The sequence below is a fragment of the Oncorhynchus tshawytscha genome, linkage group LG31 (genome assembly GCF_018296145.1).
Source record: "Oncorhynchus tshawytscha isolate Ot180627B linkage group LG31, Otsh_v2.0, whole genome shotgun sequence".
Classification (NCBI taxonomy): domain Eukaryota; kingdom Metazoa; phylum Chordata; class Actinopteri; order Salmoniformes; family Salmonidae; genus Oncorhynchus; species Oncorhynchus tshawytscha.
The window spans coordinates 6,106,427-6,125,860 of NC_056459.1; the positions used below are offsets into that span (position 1 = coordinate 6,106,427).

Genomic DNA, 19,434 nt, shown 5'->3' on the forward strand with positions numbered 1-19,434 from the left:
TTGAGTAGAATGGACCCCCCTTTTATTGCGACACAACATAGGCTACACAATTGTAGCCTAAAGTGCGATATGTATGTCCAATATGAAAAAAATATTGGACTTAAGAGGATTTTCCACAATAACCAATGTTCTATTATTTTCGCCCTAACTATTAATTTACTAAGGAATGATATCTTATTCTGAAGGATTTCAAAAATCCGTGACCCGGAAGTACTTAGTTATTCTTGCCTGTTGTGACAGTGGTGTAAGGAAGCGCTGACCCAAACAGTGAACAGCGAGCAACGACGACGTATCCTAGCTCAAACACAGAAAGCGAAACATTTAATACGACGACTGGTGAGTGTATAATTTTCAGCTGTCATACATAAACTGCATGCATTCGATCAGTGAGTGGGCTAATGATACCAGGTTCCAAAGCCACACCAGTATAAACAGCTGGTGCCTGGACGGGGTGGTCATTCCAGGATTATAACGAGATATATGACATTTTACACCTGTCATGTTTAATATCAATAACATATGTATTTAAGCATGATTATAATGGAAGAATGGCATAAATCATTATCGGTGTTTCCACTGCGCAATCTTGCCTACTGATGTCGACTGAGGACGGTTTTTAGAGATGATTTGCTTGTTTAGCCAATGGCTATGTTCAGCTTGTTAAAAAAACAAACTTGGCTACCTTTTCTTATAGGTCATAATTCTAGACTACTCATGCATTTTCATGATTTATTATTTGTTTTTCGTTTGCAGGGTTTGAAATGGAAATGTCGATTAAATATCTGAATGTGTCTTCATTTGAAACGAGGCAGTGCCAAAGACATGGGGGGCATTCAGTAATCCGAGAAAGTGCTCCTTTGAACTGTCTGTCGACAGCAGCCAACAGAGGATTTACTGGTGTGTTTTTGATTAGCCTTGCTGAGAGAAGGGGAGGTGGAAGAAAAATCCGGGTAAACTTTTCTCGGATCTGAAGTTTACCATCGCAGAGATCCTTGTATGCGTTTTTTCTCATTGGAACTTGCTTCTAAAAAACGGTGACGGTGGTGGCATCCCAGTGACGGAGTCACATGGCAGAGCGAGCGCAGTTGTGCGGGCACCACGTCACACGACTGGTCTCAAGCCACTGCGCTGCCAAAATGCAAATTGCGGTTATAATTTAGAATAACTGACAGCCAAGTGTTTGTTTAAAAAAAAAACTTTCCCCTGTTTGTCTTATATGAAAGGAACTTAAATTAACTGGAAACAAAGCCAATTGGGTTTCTAAACGCCGTAAACAACTTCTAAAAGCCAGGCTTTTGTGACATCCGTCATTGCAGTCGGCTTCTTTATCAGGATAACGTTACAGCAGTTGATAAGACTGAGGCGGATGGAAGTGTGGCATGATCTGCGTGCTGGAATGCGGATCCGACTAGGAATTGACCTCTATCATGCAGGTTTGTTAGTCATGCTTAGTAAGTGGACGCTTAATATTAAATGACTTAATAGCTCAGCAGTTGCGCATAGTCTCACTTAGATAATTAGTCAGAAAATGCTGTGAATGTGAGAGAGCCTATGTCCAATGCCATGGCAATGCACTCTACTCCAACCAGAACTAAATGTTCTCATGCTGATCTGTTTAGTTTTTTTCCCCCTGGACCTCCTGCAAGAACTTTCTGAGGAATTGTGAAGTAAAAAATAGTAGTCTACTGCTATTCTCCTTGGGGTAGATTTTCAGCATGTGGCAAGCATTCCGCCTTCTGTAATTCGAGTATTAGATAGAATTCGACACCGCTTTGAGTTGCTGGAATGAATCCATTCTCATAAGGCAAACGTTTTCAGTCCCACCAGGCAAACCTGTGGGACCAACTGTTGCTGCCATGTTATTCTGACACACTTGTTATTGTGTCTCAAGCTAAGCTTTGTACTTACTAGGAGAAGGCCACAATAAGTGCTGGAAATCACTTCCAAAGCAAAAGATGGGTATGAAAATGCGGTGTTATTTTGGTAAGAAAAGTCAGCGCCGTCTTAAATCTGCCGCTGAACGTTTTGAGGATGCTCGTACTTTTGTGTCCACTACCGGTAAGTCGCTGTCTATCTTAACTTATCTGAAATGCAATTTCCTGTCGGCTCAATTGAAATTCTGTGGACTCCAGAAAGACTTCCTACTGTCGTTGGGCAATTCCACGTTAATGGAATTTCACTGAGACTAAGATTTTTCACTTAAAATGTATGCCAAATCAAAACCATTGATTTTGAAGTTTTAACAAACCTTACAACTCTATGCACAAGGACAACTTATCAATTTACACTGAACATTTTACCAAAACACATTCTGGAAGAACTGTGCAGATGCAAAGTTTGGGAACCGAATTTCAATCAAATCTTCCTCTGTTTTTTATGTGACTACTACAATGGCATTTCATCATGGGTCCCAGATCTGGGCTACACAGAAATGCATAATTATGGGTGTGAATATCATTCTCTTCATGGTGATGTATCCTGAATAGGTACACAAAGGTATAAATATGAAATATCCTCCTTTGCATTTTAGTGTATTATTCTATCACTGGCTATTATTTGAATGATCATAGATGACTGTGTTTTTCAAGTTTGGACATCAAAGTACAGCTCGGTAGAGTATAGAGCAGGGGTCTTAAACCTTTTTTCCCAGGCAACCCAGGGACCCCCATCATATGTTAGAAAATAAATGTTTAGCAGGTGAATGATAATGGCAATGAGAAGTAATCAACAATTAAAAACAATCCTTTTTGGTAGATCATTTTTCATTATTTTGACCTCCCCACATTAGGATTGGAAGAGACCCTATTAGCTAGAAGGTTACTGCAAACACATTTTCACATTCAAGAACAGCTGTTTTGGTTAGCCATGTGTTGTCAAAAATGAATGTTTAAGTCAAGGACACGTATCGGCAGCCAGTAGAACTTGCCACACTGGGTGCTTTTTCAAAACCTGTGTCAGATACTCCAGTGAGTGTAATTTCCTCAACATTAGGAGTTGAGAAATCAAGTTGACATCATTGTAGATAAGATTTTACTCTTCTACTGTAGGTATGTTGTGATATCAAACAAATCAGGCATGTCATTTTTCTATTAGTAGTAAACGATTATTTACTTAACCAACAGTAGCATATTTCTGTCCTGCTAATGCTGTTTTTTATGGTCTCCGCTCAAGTTAACTGCAGCTAATCTGAGCGTATGGTCACTAGAGATGGCTTGAGCTGACAAATGAGTTAGACTGCATTACATAGGCAAGATGTGGTGGGTGTAACCGAGATAGCCAGGAGGAGTTTAGAACAATTCCTCATTGCCTCTAAATAATCCTTGCACCTGGGAAACTAAGCCAGGGAGGAGTTAAGACAATACCCATGTGCAGGTAACGACAGGATGAACCCAGAGTGGCTTATTATGCTCCTTGGTCTGCACGACGGGGGTTGAACCAACCATGACTGAGCATTGTTAGTGTCAGCTATATATAGTACTCTGCATTTGTGTAAAGGTTAGGTTACTCGGTCCAACACTCAAGGGTGGGGGGGGGTCGACCAGCCTCATTATTGCAATAATGAATCAAAATGAAATAAAGACGATTGTTTGAAGAAATGACAATCTCTCTCAGTACTGAATTAACAACGACAATGTCATTAAATATCTGTTTATTCTGTTGCTGGTGATATTCATAAAAACATTGCAAGAAATATATTTTTGTGGACCCACTGCAGTACCTCTGCGAAACCCCTAGGGTGCCATGGACCCCCGGTTGAATACCCCTGCAGTAGAGTACAGTTTTTGGTAACGGAATTTCAAGGCACAGAGAAATGTTTTTTAAATATGTTTTTATAGTGGTCTTTACTTCAACATTAATGTGTTTCGATGTATTTCTAATACCTTTTTTAAAGCGGCAATCAGCAGTTGAAACAATAACAAAGCATTTTCCACGCCCCTGCTTCTGTAAAAAGTTGAGGGGTGGGGCTGGACAACAGTAACCACTCTCAAATGCATAGACAGAGGTATGGGTGCCGAGGTAAAGACTGACCATCCATGTTATCAAAATTATAGTTTTAACCTTGTTTTGAGTCAGTGTTTGCATACATTTACTTTGTTTACAAACAGTTCGTACCCCTGCACATTGATCTGGTACTCCCTGTATATAGCTTAATTCTTGTGTATTTTATTCCTCTTGTGTTAGATAATAATGTTAAGTCTGCGTCGTTGGGAAGGGCTCGTATGCTCATAAGCTAGCACTTAACGGGAAAGTCTACACCTGTTCTATTCACTGCATGTGACAAACATATTTAATTTGTAAAAAACTTGTTGTTACACGTTGTCTGCCACTGCGAGGACGATCGGCTGTCCGTCCGGTCTCCCTGTAGTGCTGTCTTAGGCGTCTCACAGTACGGACATTGCAATTTATTGCCCTGGCCACATCTGCAGTCCTCGTGCCTCCTTGCAGCATGCCCAAGGCACATTCACGCAGATGAACAGGGACCCTGGGCATCTTTCTTTTGGAGTTTTTCAGAGTCGGCAGAAAGGCCTCTTTAGTGTCCTAAGTTTTCATAACTGTGACCTTAATTGCCTACCGTCTGTAAACTGTTAGTGTTTTAACGACCGTTCCACAGGTGCATGTTCATTTTATTTTTTGGTTCATTTAACGAGCATGGGAGACGGCGTTAAAACCCTTTACAATGAAGCTCTGTGAAGTTATTTGGATTTTTACAAATTATCTTTGAAAGACAGAATCCTGAAAAGGGATGTTAATTTTTTGTTTTCAGCTTGAGTACTAATTACCATTGTAAAATGCAGTCCACCTCACCATTTACAATAAACAGTGTTTGGAAGAAGAGTGCATGAAAGTGAAAGCTTATGCCAGTGGGTGAATAGTTGACCTATAGAAATAACAGACAACACCTGTCACTCAAATATTTAACAATGCTCATTATTCTCTTAAACATCATTTCTGTTAAACCAAAGCCTGTTACAAGTGCTTAATAGAACAGCCGCTCGTTACGACATTCTAGAACATCTCAGGTGAACCCCCCCCCTCCTTCCTCCGCCAGGTTGCTCTCTAGTCTGCCAGGGGCCAGGGGGAGTGTCATGTTGAAGCTGCTCTTCCACAAAGTGCTGGTGTTGACCTGTCTTCACCATTCACCTCACTGTACCTCCCTTCCAACGTAAGCTAACTCCAGCTGCTCTGTCGCCACCCTCTTCCACCACTTGGCCCGGAGAAAGGTAAATCTACTGTACTATAAAAATGTCTGTGAGCTTAACGCACCCAATTGTATTTGATCACCTGCTGTACTGTCTGACTCATTTTAATGTCCGGAAATGATACAATGTGTACAATAGTCTTAGCTAGGATTGACATTAAGGGTTGTCGTATTGCTTGGGATAAGTGAACTGAGCAGTCACAAGTTGAGCCTGCTCTAAGGTTGCCCCTTTGAGCAGGTGGGGAAAAAATACATGTGAAAACCACCAACCAAGAATTCCAGTAGCTTAAACTCATCTTTCTGGTTCCTCCCCATTGTTTAAGTAAAAGACAGACAATTTATGCCAGCGGAGCCTCCTCTGAGATTCTGTTAACTGAAAACAATCAAAAATAAAGAATTTCAGTACTGATCTTTCCGATTCCTCCGCCATGTTTAGGTGAAAGGCAAGCAATGTATTGCACTTCTGCGTGTAAATAGCCAATTTACATTTTCGTGCATATTATCGTAATCTTCGGGGCAGCCCAAAAATACTTCTGACTTGCCCGATGGGCAAAGTGCCGTTCAGACTTTAAACGTCAATCCCTTCATAGCGCCGCCTTTGTGCTGGTGTTGAATTACACCAAGGTAGTGTGATGTTATAGCCTGGAAATCAAGACTGAAGCATATGCTACGCGTTTACTATTGTTTCACTGTTGAGCGGGATTTCAGTCTGGATTTCCAGGCTAGTAATGTGACACAACCCCGACAACTGTTTCTGTTCTGTCCAGGTCTTTGGTCCTCGTGGAAAATGTCCTATGCATATCAGAACCTGTTCAGCTGGAGTCGACCTCGATTGACACGACCGCGGCATCTCCTCTTCCTTTTACTGGGCTTCTTGTGCTACTTAGTTCCTCCCACAGGTAAAATGCAACGATACATTTCTCTGGAAATATTCACGGTTTCATGGTTGTCCAAAGATGTAAGAATGAATGAGATGTATTCCTTGATTTGATTGTTTTGTTGTACTCACCATACACTTGATTGAATCTAAGACATTAAAACATGAATACCGTTGTCTTAACAATAGATGCTGGCATATCTTTACTTTGTGTTTGTCTTTCCTTTCTGTGTTTATTGGGTTGTTGGTAATTATTTATACTGTCTGTTGGTTCTGATGCGTTTATGCATATTTCGGTGGTGGCTCACTCCGAATGGCTGTTTTTACAGTGTGGAAGCCACAAGGCATGGTGAGTTACAATGTAGGCCGGACAATCGGTCCTCTGTGAGTCCGTGTCGCTCGGGTAGGAGGGGAATGACTAAACAGAGGCGAAAGGCTCCATTCTCTAAAAGAAAGCAAAGGGGCCCAATCGCTGCAAGCAGTGTTACACAGAGTTTAGGTTACACCCACATCCCATAATATTCAGCTCCCGAGCTATGGCAACAATAGCCATGGGAATAGCTGCGCTGTCAGTGAGTGTCTGAGTCTGTGATGGTTGGTGTCTTGTCTAGAGACACACTCAGCCTGCCTTTTTGTTTATGTTCTTTAAGCCCTTTGACCTTTGTGATAATAAGGCCTAATCACTGTCTTGTCAGGGAAAGGCCTCGTTTCCCTTTACCGCTGTGACTTGATTGAGTAGTTGAGCTTCATGCATGTCTGGAGCGTTACTGTATGTTAAGAGATTGCATTTGCGAGGTACACATGGCTATAGAGAGATGACATAGAAGGCTAAAGCTTGTTACAAGTAAGGGTAATTAATGTCAATGACACAACATCTGTGCCCTAAATCAGTGGGGCGGCAAAACCAGTGTCGGCTGCTTTTCTCATCTGCCTAGCACATTAATGTCTGATTGCTCTCAGACTGCACACACCTGGCTTCCCAGAGCTAAGAAAGAAGGATCTAAAATCTAAACATTCAGGGCCCTAATCAATGTTCCCTCTAATTTCTTTTGGCACTGAGCAAATTTCATGTCTGCTGAGCGCAAACTTTAACATTGAAAATGCTGTGCAACTTCCAGCATGCGTTTACTGTGAACACCTGAGGCTGTACCCACTTTAAGTTAGTTTTAACATTGGCCAAGTAGGTTACTGTGGCTATTTGATCATAAAAGAGACCTACCGGTGTGGTCTGCCATCAAAAACAATGAAGAAAATGCATCCTGTAATATTTTAACATGGAAATAGCAATCATTCAAGTCTACAGTAGCAGCCAGCAGCTAATATATTGTGTTCAGTGTAGGCCTACATTCCATGAGACTTTTTTGAAAATAACATCCAGGGTTTGACATTAACCTGTTTATCCACTTGTCCTTCAAACAAGGTGGTGACTGAAAATGTGTTTGATGCAAGGAATCACTTTACAAAATACAATGTATTATTATTCCCATACCGTTATTATAGAGAATCATACAAATTATGCTAGTCTCTGCCTATTGGCTACTTTGCTTATTTAAGCCTGTCTCAAAATACAACACTGCCCCTTTAAGACAAACAAATGCTCTTTACCTGACTCGCTTTTCAAAGATGTCTAGAAATGTACATGTTTTGTGCCCTTGTAGGAAGCAATCACTCCCCTATTTCTGATTACAGATAATCTAACTGGGCTAATAACTCAACTAGTAAAGGATATGAACAAAATGTGCACACGTGGCTACATGCAGCTCTCCCTTTGATCTCAAAACAAGTGCATCTACTCACAACCGCTCATGCTGTAAACACAGTCCAGGTGAAAGTAAATGGCAGATCCATATATGGCAATGGTCTATTTGCATATAGGCCTACTGCAGCTCTGATTGTTTACGCCTCACCTCTGTGTACAGTACGGACTGAGTAGTGCGTGTCAATGCAATAGACTCCTACTCAGATGTGTTATGCCCACAACAAAATATCTTGCGTAGTTGGTTTTGTTTCAGTATGTTACATTGAAAGTGACTAATATTCCGTTGATTTGATCACATTTTCCACAGTAAAGGGAATCGTTGAGTGTTAACAGGGAAAACTGAGTTTAGATTAGATTTTTAGATTTTTTAGATTTAGATTTTTTTTCGTGACTTACAAAACCTAAGCCTATGCAACATTAACCAATTAAAAACAGTACTGTAGCAATGAGTTTTGTGACGTAAGCTATAGGCCCAATACAGTATTTCTGCATATTGGCTTTGCTTGAATTGCCCTGTCAATGCATTGTTTTCCATTTTTGTTTTATTGTATTTCAAAATTTGGGTAGGCTATATGATCATACTGGTAATAGATCCGCTGTTGTATTACTTGTGAGGCACAGTTGAGTGAGCACACGTTTAAATAATTAGCTTTTTATTTGTATTTTACTGAGCTGATGGTGCCTGCATCTGAGGGTCAGTCTCGGCGGAGGGAGAGAGCAGCAGACTGAGGGTCCGCCTCTCAACATCCCTCCGCTCTCCCTTTCCTCCGCTGACCTAAAGGGACACAGTCTTCCAACTGATGGGGCGACTCGCGTCTCACCGCATTATTACTGCCTCACGCACAAATTTATGTTAAACTTAAACATGAACTCACTCATAATAACAGCAGCTCTTTGCTGTATTCGTTGACAGTCTCTCTCTAGTCATGGTTTTAAACGTTTTGAAATCTCACAGTATCAACTTTGCTGTAGCTTTCTATTATGTCTGCTACGTTACTGCAGACATGGTCATCTGAGCCATACGATTGGCCAGAGGTAGGCCTACAGTGCACTTGATTTGCTCTCTGGGCCAGCCGGGAAGGCAGAGTTTTTACCTTCAGACACATGAACTGGTTCAAAATGGCAACAGTTCACCTACCCGGCATGCAGGGCCGGTGAATCAGGTGCACCTACCGCCAACAGCCTGTGAAAAATAAAACAAAATAGGAACACAAGGCTTTATAATTGGTTTTTACAGAATGTTTGACTAGGAATGCCTTGGAGATTGACCGGTTGGTGACCACTGCTCTAGAAAGTTGAGTGAAGTTCAATCTCGTGCTTCTCTCTGTGGGCTGATATTTCTACACGGCAGTCTCTGGGCTACTGCTTGCAAGCACCCAGCTTAGAGGGAACATTGGCCCCAAGTACCCACAGAAAATGCCAATCCTTGTCCCAGATGGCAAATTCACTGATCACGTCCTCTTTATATCCCATAGACCGGCGCACAATTGGCCCAGCGGCGTCCGGGTTTGGCCATGGTAGGCCGTGACTGTAAAAAATTATTTGTTTTTAACTGACTTGCCTAGTTAAATAAAAAATAAATATACACACTCTCTATAACAACTCTTTCATCCTCTTTCCCTCTCCAGGTGTATCTGCCGAGATCTGCCGGGTGACCGGGGGAGTGTTGGGGATCCACTGGAGCAGTGTGGTCGGTTTAGGCTGGCGCCCCCTGGCCGTGGGCAGGAACAGCGCCAGCTGCTGGGAGTCATGCTGCCTGGAGCCCGCCTGCAGTGCCGTGTGGAGCCTGGGGGGGCGCTGTGTCCTACTGAGCTGCTCCAACAGCGGGCTCTGTCAAGTCACGTCTCTACCCCAGCCCCACATCGAGTCCCTGGGGCTCCTGCAGCAGCTTTCAAAGGGCACCACCACAGCTCGAAGGAGAAGGCAGAGGCGAGCACCAACAGGAAAGGGAAGTGGGTCGGACCAACTTTCTAGCACTGTAAGTCAACGGAAAGTTCTAGTATTGTAGTTAAGTCATAGATTCCTGTTTACCCTTCCTTCTGGGATCACTGGGACAGAGTAGATAAAAACAAAGACTAAATACCCTCCTATAAAGTTATACAGGGATGACATCTACATTTCTCTAACTGATGTGTTAATGTAAGCTATGCATTCTCTTACAGTGCATTCGGAAAGTATTGACTTGACTTGACCCTTGACTTTTTCCACATTTTGTTACGTTTCAGCCTTATTCTAAAATGGATTAAATAAATAAAAATTCCCTCATCAATCTACACACAATATCCCATAATGACAAAGAAAAAAGTTTTTTTTTTTTGTTTTTTTTAAATGTTTGCACATTTTATACAAATTAAAAATCACATTTACATACAGTACCAGTCAAGTTTGGACACACCAACTGATTCAAGGGTTTTTCTTAATTTTTTACTATTTTCTACATTGGAGAATAATAGTGAATTCATTAAAACTATGAAATAGCACATGGAATCATGTAGTAACCAAAAAAGTGATTGATGCCAGATGCTTTTTGAGGCAAACACACTTACACAGTTCTGGTTTGCTCATCTACTGCAGGAAGCCGTTTCCAGACTGACTGAGAAAGCAGTCTGATCCGGTTTGACACCACATAACTGTCAGTCAGGGTTCTCAACTCTGGATTACTTCAAAAGCAAGTAACGGTCGCAATGCTGAGCGTGACCTCAGGGTTGCACTGAACAAAACTGAGCCCAGAATAGACCTGCTTGTTGAAAACTTCAACCAGTCACATACCTCTCATTAGGACTGTTTTTGTGTGATGCCTCAAACATCTTGTGCCAATCAGTTTGTTCCAGTTCAGAATGAAATTTCCAACCTAGACAGATATGTTTTTTATTTAATACATTTTATTATTGTTACTATATAAAAAAATTTACCCCTTTCGCCCTAATTTTGGGAGGTCCAATTGGTAGTTACAGTCTTGTCCCATCGCTGCAACTCCTGTACGGACTCGGAAGAGGCGAAGGTCGAGAGCCGTGCGTCCTCCAAAACACAACCCAACCTAGCCGAAACCCAACCTGCTTCTTGACACAATGCTCGCTTAACCCGGAAGCCAGCCGCACAAATGTGTCGGAGGAAACACCGTACACCTGGCGACCGTGTCAGCGTGCATGCGCCCGGCCCGCAACAGGAGTCGCTAGGGCGCGATGGGACATGGACATCCCGGCCAGGCAGACCCTCCCCTAACCCGGGCGACGCTGGGCCAATTGTGCGTCACCTCATGGGTTTCCCGGGCGCGGCTGGCTGCGACACAGCCCGGTATTGAACCCGGATGCTTAGTAACGTAGCTAGCACTGCGATGTAGTGCCTTAGACCGCTGCACCACTCAGGAGGCTGTAAGAGTGTGTATAATGAGGAAAAGGAAACATGAATAGCTATTTATGTGTATCTCATTGTTACTTGTCTATATTGCATTTGTTTTAGGGATAAGGCCAATTAAATGTACCAATATTTATGATTATTTGCATGTTTTCATATGCTTGGGTCCCAGGAAAACACAGGATTTCTCATTTGGGTCCCAGGCGTAAAAAGTTTAAGAACCCCTGTTCTAGAATGCTCTCCCATCTCCACAGAGGAACTCTGGAGCTTTGTCAGTGAACATCGGGTTCTTAGTCACCTTGCTGACCAAGGCCCTTCTCCCCCGATTGCTCAGTTTGGCTGGGCGGCCAGCTCTAGGAAGAGTCTCTTGGTGGTTCCAAACGTCTTCTATTTAAGAAGGATGGAGGCCACTGTGTTCTTGGGGTCCTTCAATGCTGCATACGTTTTTTGGTATCCTTCCCCAGATCTGTGCCTCGACACAATCCAGTCTCGGCGCTCTACAGACAATTCCTTCGACATCATGGCTTGTTTTTTGATCTGTGGGCCCTTATATAGACAGGTGTTTGCCTTTCCAAATCATGTCCAATCAATTGAATTTATCACAGTTGGACTCCAAGTTGTAAAAACATCTGAAGGATGATCAATGGAAACAGGATGCACCTGAGCTCAATTTCGAGTCCCATAGCAAAGAGACTGAATACTTGTGTAAATAACGTACACAACCGGTCAAAAGTTTTAGGACACCTACTCATTCAAGTGTTTTTCTTAATTTTTTTACTATTGTCTACATTGTAAAATAATAGTGAAGGCATCAAAACTATGAAATAACGCATATGGAATCATGTAGTAATTAAAGTGTTGAACAAATCTAAATATATTTTATATTTGAGATTCTTCAAATAGCCACCCTTTGCCATCTTGGCCAAATAGCCACCCTTTGCCATCTTGGCCATTTGAACACCTTGGCCATGTTCTGTTATAATCTCCACCCGGCACAGCCAGAAGAGGACTGGCCACCCCACATAGCCTGGTTCCTCTCTAGGTTTCTTCCTAGGTTTTGGCCTTTCTAGGGAGTTTTTCCTAGCCACCGTGCTTCTACACCTGCATTGCTTGCTGTTTGGGGTTTTAGGCTGGGTTTCTGTACAGCACTTTGAGATATCAGCTGATGTACGAAGGGCTATATAAATAAATTTGATTTGATTTGCTGTGATGACGGCTTTGCACACTCTTGGCATTCTCAACTAGCTTCACCTGGAATGCTTTTCCAAACTCCAACAGGAGTTTCCACGTACGCTGAGCACTTGCTGGCTGCTTTTCCTTCACTCTGCGGTTTGGGATGAGTCGGACCATCTCAATTGTTTTGAGGTCGGGGGATTGTGGAGGCCAGGTCATCTGATGCAGCACTCCATTACTCTCCTTCTTGGTAAAATAGCCCTTTCACAGCCTGGAGGTGTGTTGGGTCATTGTCCTGTTGAAAAACAACTGATAGTGGGACTACGCCCAAACCAGATGGGATGGCGTATCGCTGCAGAATGCTGTGGTAGACATGCTGGTTAAGTGTGCCTTCAATTCTCGATAAATCATAGTGTCACCAGCAAAGCAACCCCACTCCATCACACCTCCTCCATGCTTCACGGTGGGAACCACACATGCGGAAATCATCCGTTCACCCACACTGCGTCTCACAAAAACAAGGAGGTTGGTACCAAAAAAATCTAAAATTCGGACATTTCAACCAGTCTAATGTCCATTTGCTCGTGTTTCTTGGCCCAAGCGAGTCTCTTCTTATTATTGGTGCCCTTTCGTAGTGGTTTCTTTGCAGCAATTTGACCATGAAGGCCTGATTCACACAGTCTCCTCTGAACAGTTGATGTTGATGTGTCTGTTACTTGAATTCTGTGAAGCATTTATTTGGGCTGCAATTTCTGAGGCTGGTAACTCTAATGACCTTATCCTCTGCAGCAGAGGTAACTCTGGGTTGCCCTTTCCTGTGGTTGTCCTCATGAGAGACAGTTTCATCATAGCTCTTGATGGTTTTTGCGACTACACTTGAAGAAACTTTCAAAGTTCTTGCCATTTTCCGTATTGACTGACCATGTCTTAAAGTAATGATGGACTGTCGTTTCTCTTTGCTTATTTGAGCTGTTCTGCCATAGTATGGACTTGGTCTTTCACCAAAAAAAAGACCAAGGCTACCTTCTGTATACCACCCCTACCTTGTCACAACACAACTGATTGGCTCAAATGCATTAAGAAGGAAAGAAATTCCACAAATTAACTTTTAACAAGGCACACCTGTTAATTGAAAAGCATTCCAGGTGACTACCTCATGAAGCTGGTTGAGAGAATACCAATAGTGTGCAAAGCTTTCATCAAAGCAAAGGGTGGCTATTTGAAGAATTTGTTCAACCCTATTTTTGATTACTACAAGATTCCATATGTGTTCATTAATAGTTTTGATGTCGTCACTATTATTCTACAATGTAGAAATAGTACAAATAAAGAAAAAACCTTGAATGTGTAGGTGTTCTAAAACTTTTGACCGGTATTGTATTTCTGTTTTAAATTTCTTATAAACGTTCAAACATTAAAAAAATAAAAATAAACTGTTTTCGCTTTGTCATTATGGGGTGCTGTGTGTAGATTGATGAGGAACATTTTCTTATTTATTCCCTTTTTTAGAGTAAAGCTGCAACGTAACAAAGTGGGAAAAAGTCTAAATACTTTCCGACTGTAACTGCAGTGTTTACTTCACGAAGCCTGTTGAAGACGGTACAATGTAGCCAATGTCGCTAGTCATTTCTCCATTCTCATCTGAAGTTCATGAAGTACATCCATGTCTTGACAGCGGGTTTCCAAGGATGCAGAGCGTCCAGCTCCAACGGTCGACATCGCCAGTGGTGTGGCCCTCCCTCAAACATCATCTGATAAGAATCCCAGTCAGTTAACCAATGGGAGTGGAGAAGCTCCATCACCCTCACAGCAGAACTCCACGTCGGAGGACACCAGAGACGCACCTTCCAACAGCAGCTCTGTGCTCCCCACTACTGCTCCTACAGTCACTACATCACCAACGCAGGCTGGTAAGGCAGTGGACGCTGAACTCTGACCTAGTGTCCCTCAAAAGCCACCCTCGACAACTGTTTGGTTAATAACGTACTAATAACAAAATGGACGTGCTGAGGCGTGTCTTCATGGAAGGAAGAAACCTGTAGCTCTTAACATCTACTCCCGTTCATAAACTGGCACCCACTGCAGATGTACGTCTACTGTTTGCACTTTGAATGAGCTTCTGTTTCAGTGTTTCCGCCCTCCGTTTCAATCCATGCAAATCCTGTGGTTTCCATGACAGTGCGGGAATTGGTGGTGTCGGCAGGCGAGAGTGTGGAGGTCACGCTGCCGCGCAACGAGGTGGAACTCAACGCCTTTGTGGTGCCAGCGTCCCAGCCAGGTACGACTACTCAACCTACCTGCGTTATTACTTAGTTAAACTGTCATACACCTGTATTAATACACAACCCGTGTAGTCCACGTCTCACCCGAGTTCTGTCTAAGCTTATCTGTTTCATTTGGCACGACCACGGCACACGAGTGAGCTAACGTAGAAAACAGACTGGCACTAAGGCGAGCTCTGTATCCATGCATGCCATTGGTCACAGCTTACATCCTCGGCTTTGATTGCTCTCTTTCTCACGTCTCGAAAAGGGACCGACTATGAATTTGACTGGCTCTTGAGAACTCATCCCAAAGACTACAGTGGAGAGATGGAGGGGAAACACAGCAAGACACTCAAGCTCAGCAAGGTACAGCTCCTTGAATTAGTTCAGCCGTTACCTCTCATCTCTCTCTCTGTTCAAACTCTCAGGCCTCTTTAACTGAGATTGAATGTATGACTAGAACCATTCATACAGTACTGTAATACTGTAATACTATGAGAAACCGTTATTATTGTGGTCCCTCCAATTCAACCTCTCTCTGGCTCTTGTGTTCAGCTGACGGTGGGGCTGTATGAGTTTGAGGTGACCGTGGGCAGCGACGGAGCATATGGAGAGGGTTTTGTCAACGTCACAGTCAAACCAGGTGGGGTGGTTAAGCTAACATGACTTGTATTGACTGTGTTTTGATATTCTCTTCAGTAGGAACCTGTGTAAACTGTCACATCTTAAAGGTCACCTCTCTCGACTTTCCCATTCATGGGCTTATACTGAAACGTAGACAATGACTCATACCTGGGGGCATGTTCGTTAGAACCGAACGGAAGATAGCAGACTGAAACAGGGATGGATTACCTGGAGTTGTCCAATAAGAAATGCACATTTTCGGGTTTGGCTACTCGTGCCCTAATGAACACGGCCCAACTGTACCGTTCAGCCAATTAGCTAACCTCTTCCACTTCACAGAGCCGCGGATCAACAAGCTGCCCGTTGCTGTGGTTTCCCCTAAGTTCCAGGAGATATCCTTGCCAACCAGCTCCACGGTGATCGACGGCAGCCGTGAGTTCACCCGGCTAGTTGGTCACAATCAAATCAAATAAACTGGAATTGCACCATCTGTGGATGTCAAAGGGGTTTTTATGTAGCATCTTGTCTAGTTCTTTGCTTACAAAAAAAGACAGATATTGTCAAGGGTGTATTTATTTAGATTATAGCTCTACTGCCGTACATTGACATTGTAGCAAGACCGTTTTAGGACAAGAACCGGTATTTACCCTAGAATGCTAGATGTTCATCTTTGGTTTGGTGCAAAGGCCCTCTGTCAACACCCTGTGCAGTTCTTCCATAAAACAATGGGAAGAAAAACTTTGGTAGTCAGGGTTGAGACGGGCAAAAGTATAGGCAGGGTGGCCTATACATTTATGGACTGTTTGTTTTTATCCGGTTCTTTTCCCCCTCTTCTTCCTGTCCTGTCTTCCTCCTCTCCCTGTGTTTCGGCCCCATCAGAGAGCACAGACGATGACAAGGTGGTGGCGTGGCATTGGGAGGAGGTGAAGGGCCCGCTGAGGGAGGAGAAGGTCTCGGCAGACACCCAAATCCTCACGCTCACCGGCCTGGTCCCAGGGAACTACACATTCAGGTACTGTTCCCTTGTCTTCTCAATGGGTATGTGGCGCTTCGTAGTTTCTCTACCTAGTGCCGACACTTTCATTACCGTTGTACAGCTCCCGGCGCTGTCACCTTGTCTTCTCCATGGGCATGCACAGTCTTTTCTCTACATATTTCAGCAATGAAAGACGAGGGGGTGTGGTATATGGTCAATATACAGTGGCAAGATAAAGTATGTGAACCCTTTGGAATTACCTGGATTTCTGCATAAATTGTTCTTAATATTTGATCTGATCTTCATCAATAATAGACAAACACAGGCAGCTTAATCTAATAACACTCAAACAATTATACATTTTCATGTCTTTGTTGAACACCTTGTAAACATTCACAGTGAAGGGTGGGAAAGTATGTAAACCCTTGGATTTAATAACTGGTTGACCCTCCTTTGGCAGCAATAACGTCAACCAAACGTTTTCTGTAGTTGCGGATCAGACCTGCACAACGGTCAGGAGGAATTTTGGACCATTCCTCTTTACAAAACTGTTTCAGTTCAGCAATGTTGGGATGTCTGATGTGAACCGTTCTCTTGAGGTCCTGCCAGAGCATCTCAATCGGGTTGAGGTCAGGACTGACTGGGCCACTCCAGAAGGCACATTTTCTTCTGAAGCCATTCTGTTGTTTATTTACTTCTGTGTTTTGGGTCGTTGTCCTGTTGCATCACCCAACTTCTGTTGAGCTTCAATTGGTGGACAGATTGGCCGAACATTCTCCTGCAAAATGTCTTGATAAACTTGGGAATTCATTTTTCCGTCTAACAGCAAGCTGTCTCGGCCCTGAGGCAGCAAAGCAGCCCCAAACCATGATCCTCCCTCCACCATAGTTTACAGTTGGGATGAGGTTTTGATGTTTGTGTGCTGTGCTTTTTTTCTCCACACATAGTGTTGTGTTTCCTTCCAAACAACTCAACTGTAGTTTCATCTGTCTAAAGAATATTTTTCCAGTAGCGCTGTGGAACATCCAGGTGCTCTTTTGCGAACTTCAGATGTGCAGCAATGTTTTATTTGGACAGCAGTGGCTTCTTCCGTGGTGTCCTCCCATGAACACCATTCTTGTTTAGTGTTTTATGTATCGTAGCCTCGTCAACAGAGATGTTCCAGAGATTTCTGTAAGTCTTTAGCTGACACTCAGGATTCTTCTTAACCTCATTGAGCATTCTGCCCTGTGCTCTTGTAGTCATCTTTGCACGACGCCCACTCCTAGGGAGAGTTGCAACAGTGCTGAAATTTTTCCATTTATAGACCATTTGTCTTACCGGACTGACTTTTAGAGATACTTTTGTAACCCTTTCCAGCTTTATGCAAGTCAACCATTCTTAATCTTAGGTCTTCTGAGATCTCTTTTGTTCGAGGCATGGTTCACATTAGGCAATGCTTCTTGTGAATAGCAAACTCACATTTTGTGAGTGTTTTTTATAGGGCAAGGCAGCTCTAACCAACATCTCCAATCTCGTCTCATTGATTGGACTCCAGGTTAGCTGACTCCGGACTCCGATTAGCTTTTGGAAAAGTCATTAGCCTTGGGGTTCACATACTTTTTCCAACCTACACTGTGAATGTTTAAATGATGTATTCAATATGGGCAAGAAAAATACAATAATTTGTGTGTTATTAGTTTAAGCACACAGTTTGTCTATTGTTGTGACTTTGATGAAGATCAGATCAAATTTTATGACCAATTTATGAAGAAATCCAGGTCATTCCAAAGGGTTCACACACTTTATCTTGCCACTATACCACGGCTAAGGGCTGTTCTTAAGCACGACGTGACGCAGAGCATTCAGGGCTCGAACCACCCAGTTAATGCTTTTTATAAACTGGGTGGTTCGAGCCCTGAATGCTGATTGGCTGACAGCCGTAGTATATCAAACCGTATACCAGGGTTATGACACAACATTTCTTGTTACTGCCCTAATCACGTTGGTAACCCGTTTATAATAGCAATAAGGCACCTCTGGGTTTGTGGTATATGGCCAATATACCACGGCTAAGGGCTGTATCCACTTTGCGTGTAAGAACAGCCCTTTGCTGACGTATATTGGCCGTATACCACACCCCCTCAGGCCATATTGCTTAAATATACCTAGTTGTTTCTATGGGCATGCCATCTTGTATTCCCCGTCTATCTCTTTGTTCAGCTGTTTTCCTCCATACCATTTCACAAGCATTTGCCCCTCACCCCCTCTCCCCATTTCAGCCATAGGTGAAGGCTAGGTCTTAGACAAAAGCAAGGACGTTAGGAATTTGTCTATCACAAACTTACCCCCCTATTCTCTCCCCTTCAGTCTGACGGTTACGGACTCAGACGGGGCCCAGAGCTCCACCCAGGCCACGTTGTCGGTCAGCAAGGCCATGGACTACCGGCCGGTGGCCAACGCCGGGCCCAACCAGGTCATCACGCTGCCGCGCAACGCTGTCACGCTGCACGGCAACCAGAGCGCGGACGACCACGAGCCGCTGGCCTACGAGTGGTCGCTCAGCCCTGAGAGCAAGGGCAAGGTGGTGGAGATGCAGGTTAGAGAGGAGCACCAGGGGTGGCCATGTCAGGGACCATGCACATGTCTTACCTAGCAATCATGGGGATTCGAGGTGTTATGTTTTCTGAAAATAAAGCATTTTTTGTAGTTTTAAAAGGGAAATTCTTCTCTCCCATCTTGACAGTTCTTTTCTTCAACTTATAGGGCGTGCGGACTCCCACTCTGCAGCTATCTGCCATGCAGGAAGGAGACTACACCTTCCAGCTCACTGTCACAGACACAGCCGGACAGCAGGACACGGCACAGGTCACTGTTATCGTCCAGCCAGGTAAATCAGCAGCATATAGATCATGTGTATCTATGGCTAATTTCAACACCACTGCAGTGGTAATTGCTTGAATATCATGCCTGATTTACAAGAAATAAGCCACACATTGTCTCTTATTCATTGCTGTTATATAACATATCTGAATGGATGTTGGTTTAACCTTGATGAACAGAGACAAACGACTGGCACGGTGCTGTAAATGAAAATGCGGTTATATACGGATATTGTCCTCGTGTCACCAAAGTCTACGTTTCCCCCGCGCCTGCTTGTGTTCCATCCTCCTCAGAGAACAATAAGCCCCCAGTAGCAGACGCCGGTCCAGAGAAGGAGCTGACCCT

At 43.4% G+C, this 19,434-nt stretch overlaps 1 protein-coding gene across 2 annotated transcripts in view; it reads left to right on the forward strand.

The window, feature by feature from the left end:
- The first annotated feature begins 215 nt into the window (after nt 1–215).
- The window catches only part of LOC112229909 (dyslexia-associated protein KIAA0319-like protein), a 27,629-nt gene continuing 8,410 nt past the window's right edge, over nt 216–19,434 (forward strand). The window contains exons 1-13 of one of the 2 annotated variants that reach the window (XM_042310016.1): nt 216–336; nt 5,051–5,222; nt 5,968–6,099; nt 9,465–9,814; nt 14,039–14,273; nt 14,543–14,641; nt 14,896–14,993; nt 15,183–15,270; nt 15,591–15,683; nt 16,131–16,263; nt 18,577–18,805; nt 18,973–19,096; nt 19,383–19,434. The exon at nt 19,383–19,434 is cut by the window's right edge and continues 81 nt beyond it. In XM_042310016.1, the coding sequence (XP_042165950.1) occupies nt 5,988–6,099; nt 9,465–9,814; nt 14,039–14,273; nt 14,543–14,641; nt 14,896–14,993; nt 15,183–15,270; nt 15,591–15,683; nt 16,131–16,263; nt 18,577–18,805; nt 18,973–19,096; nt 19,383–19,434 (1,613 nt within the window). In that variant the 5' untranslated portion in view covers nt 216–336; nt 5,051–5,222; nt 5,968–5,987. Of the gene's footprint in view, nt 337–952; nt 1,434–5,050; nt 5,223–5,967; nt 6,100–9,464; nt 9,815–14,038; nt 14,274–14,542; nt 14,642–14,895; nt 14,994–15,182; nt 15,271–15,590; nt 15,684–16,130; nt 16,264–18,576; nt 18,806–18,972; nt 19,097–19,382 lie in introns of those variants that run through there. The other variant, XM_042310017.1, reaches the window with a different exon arrangement.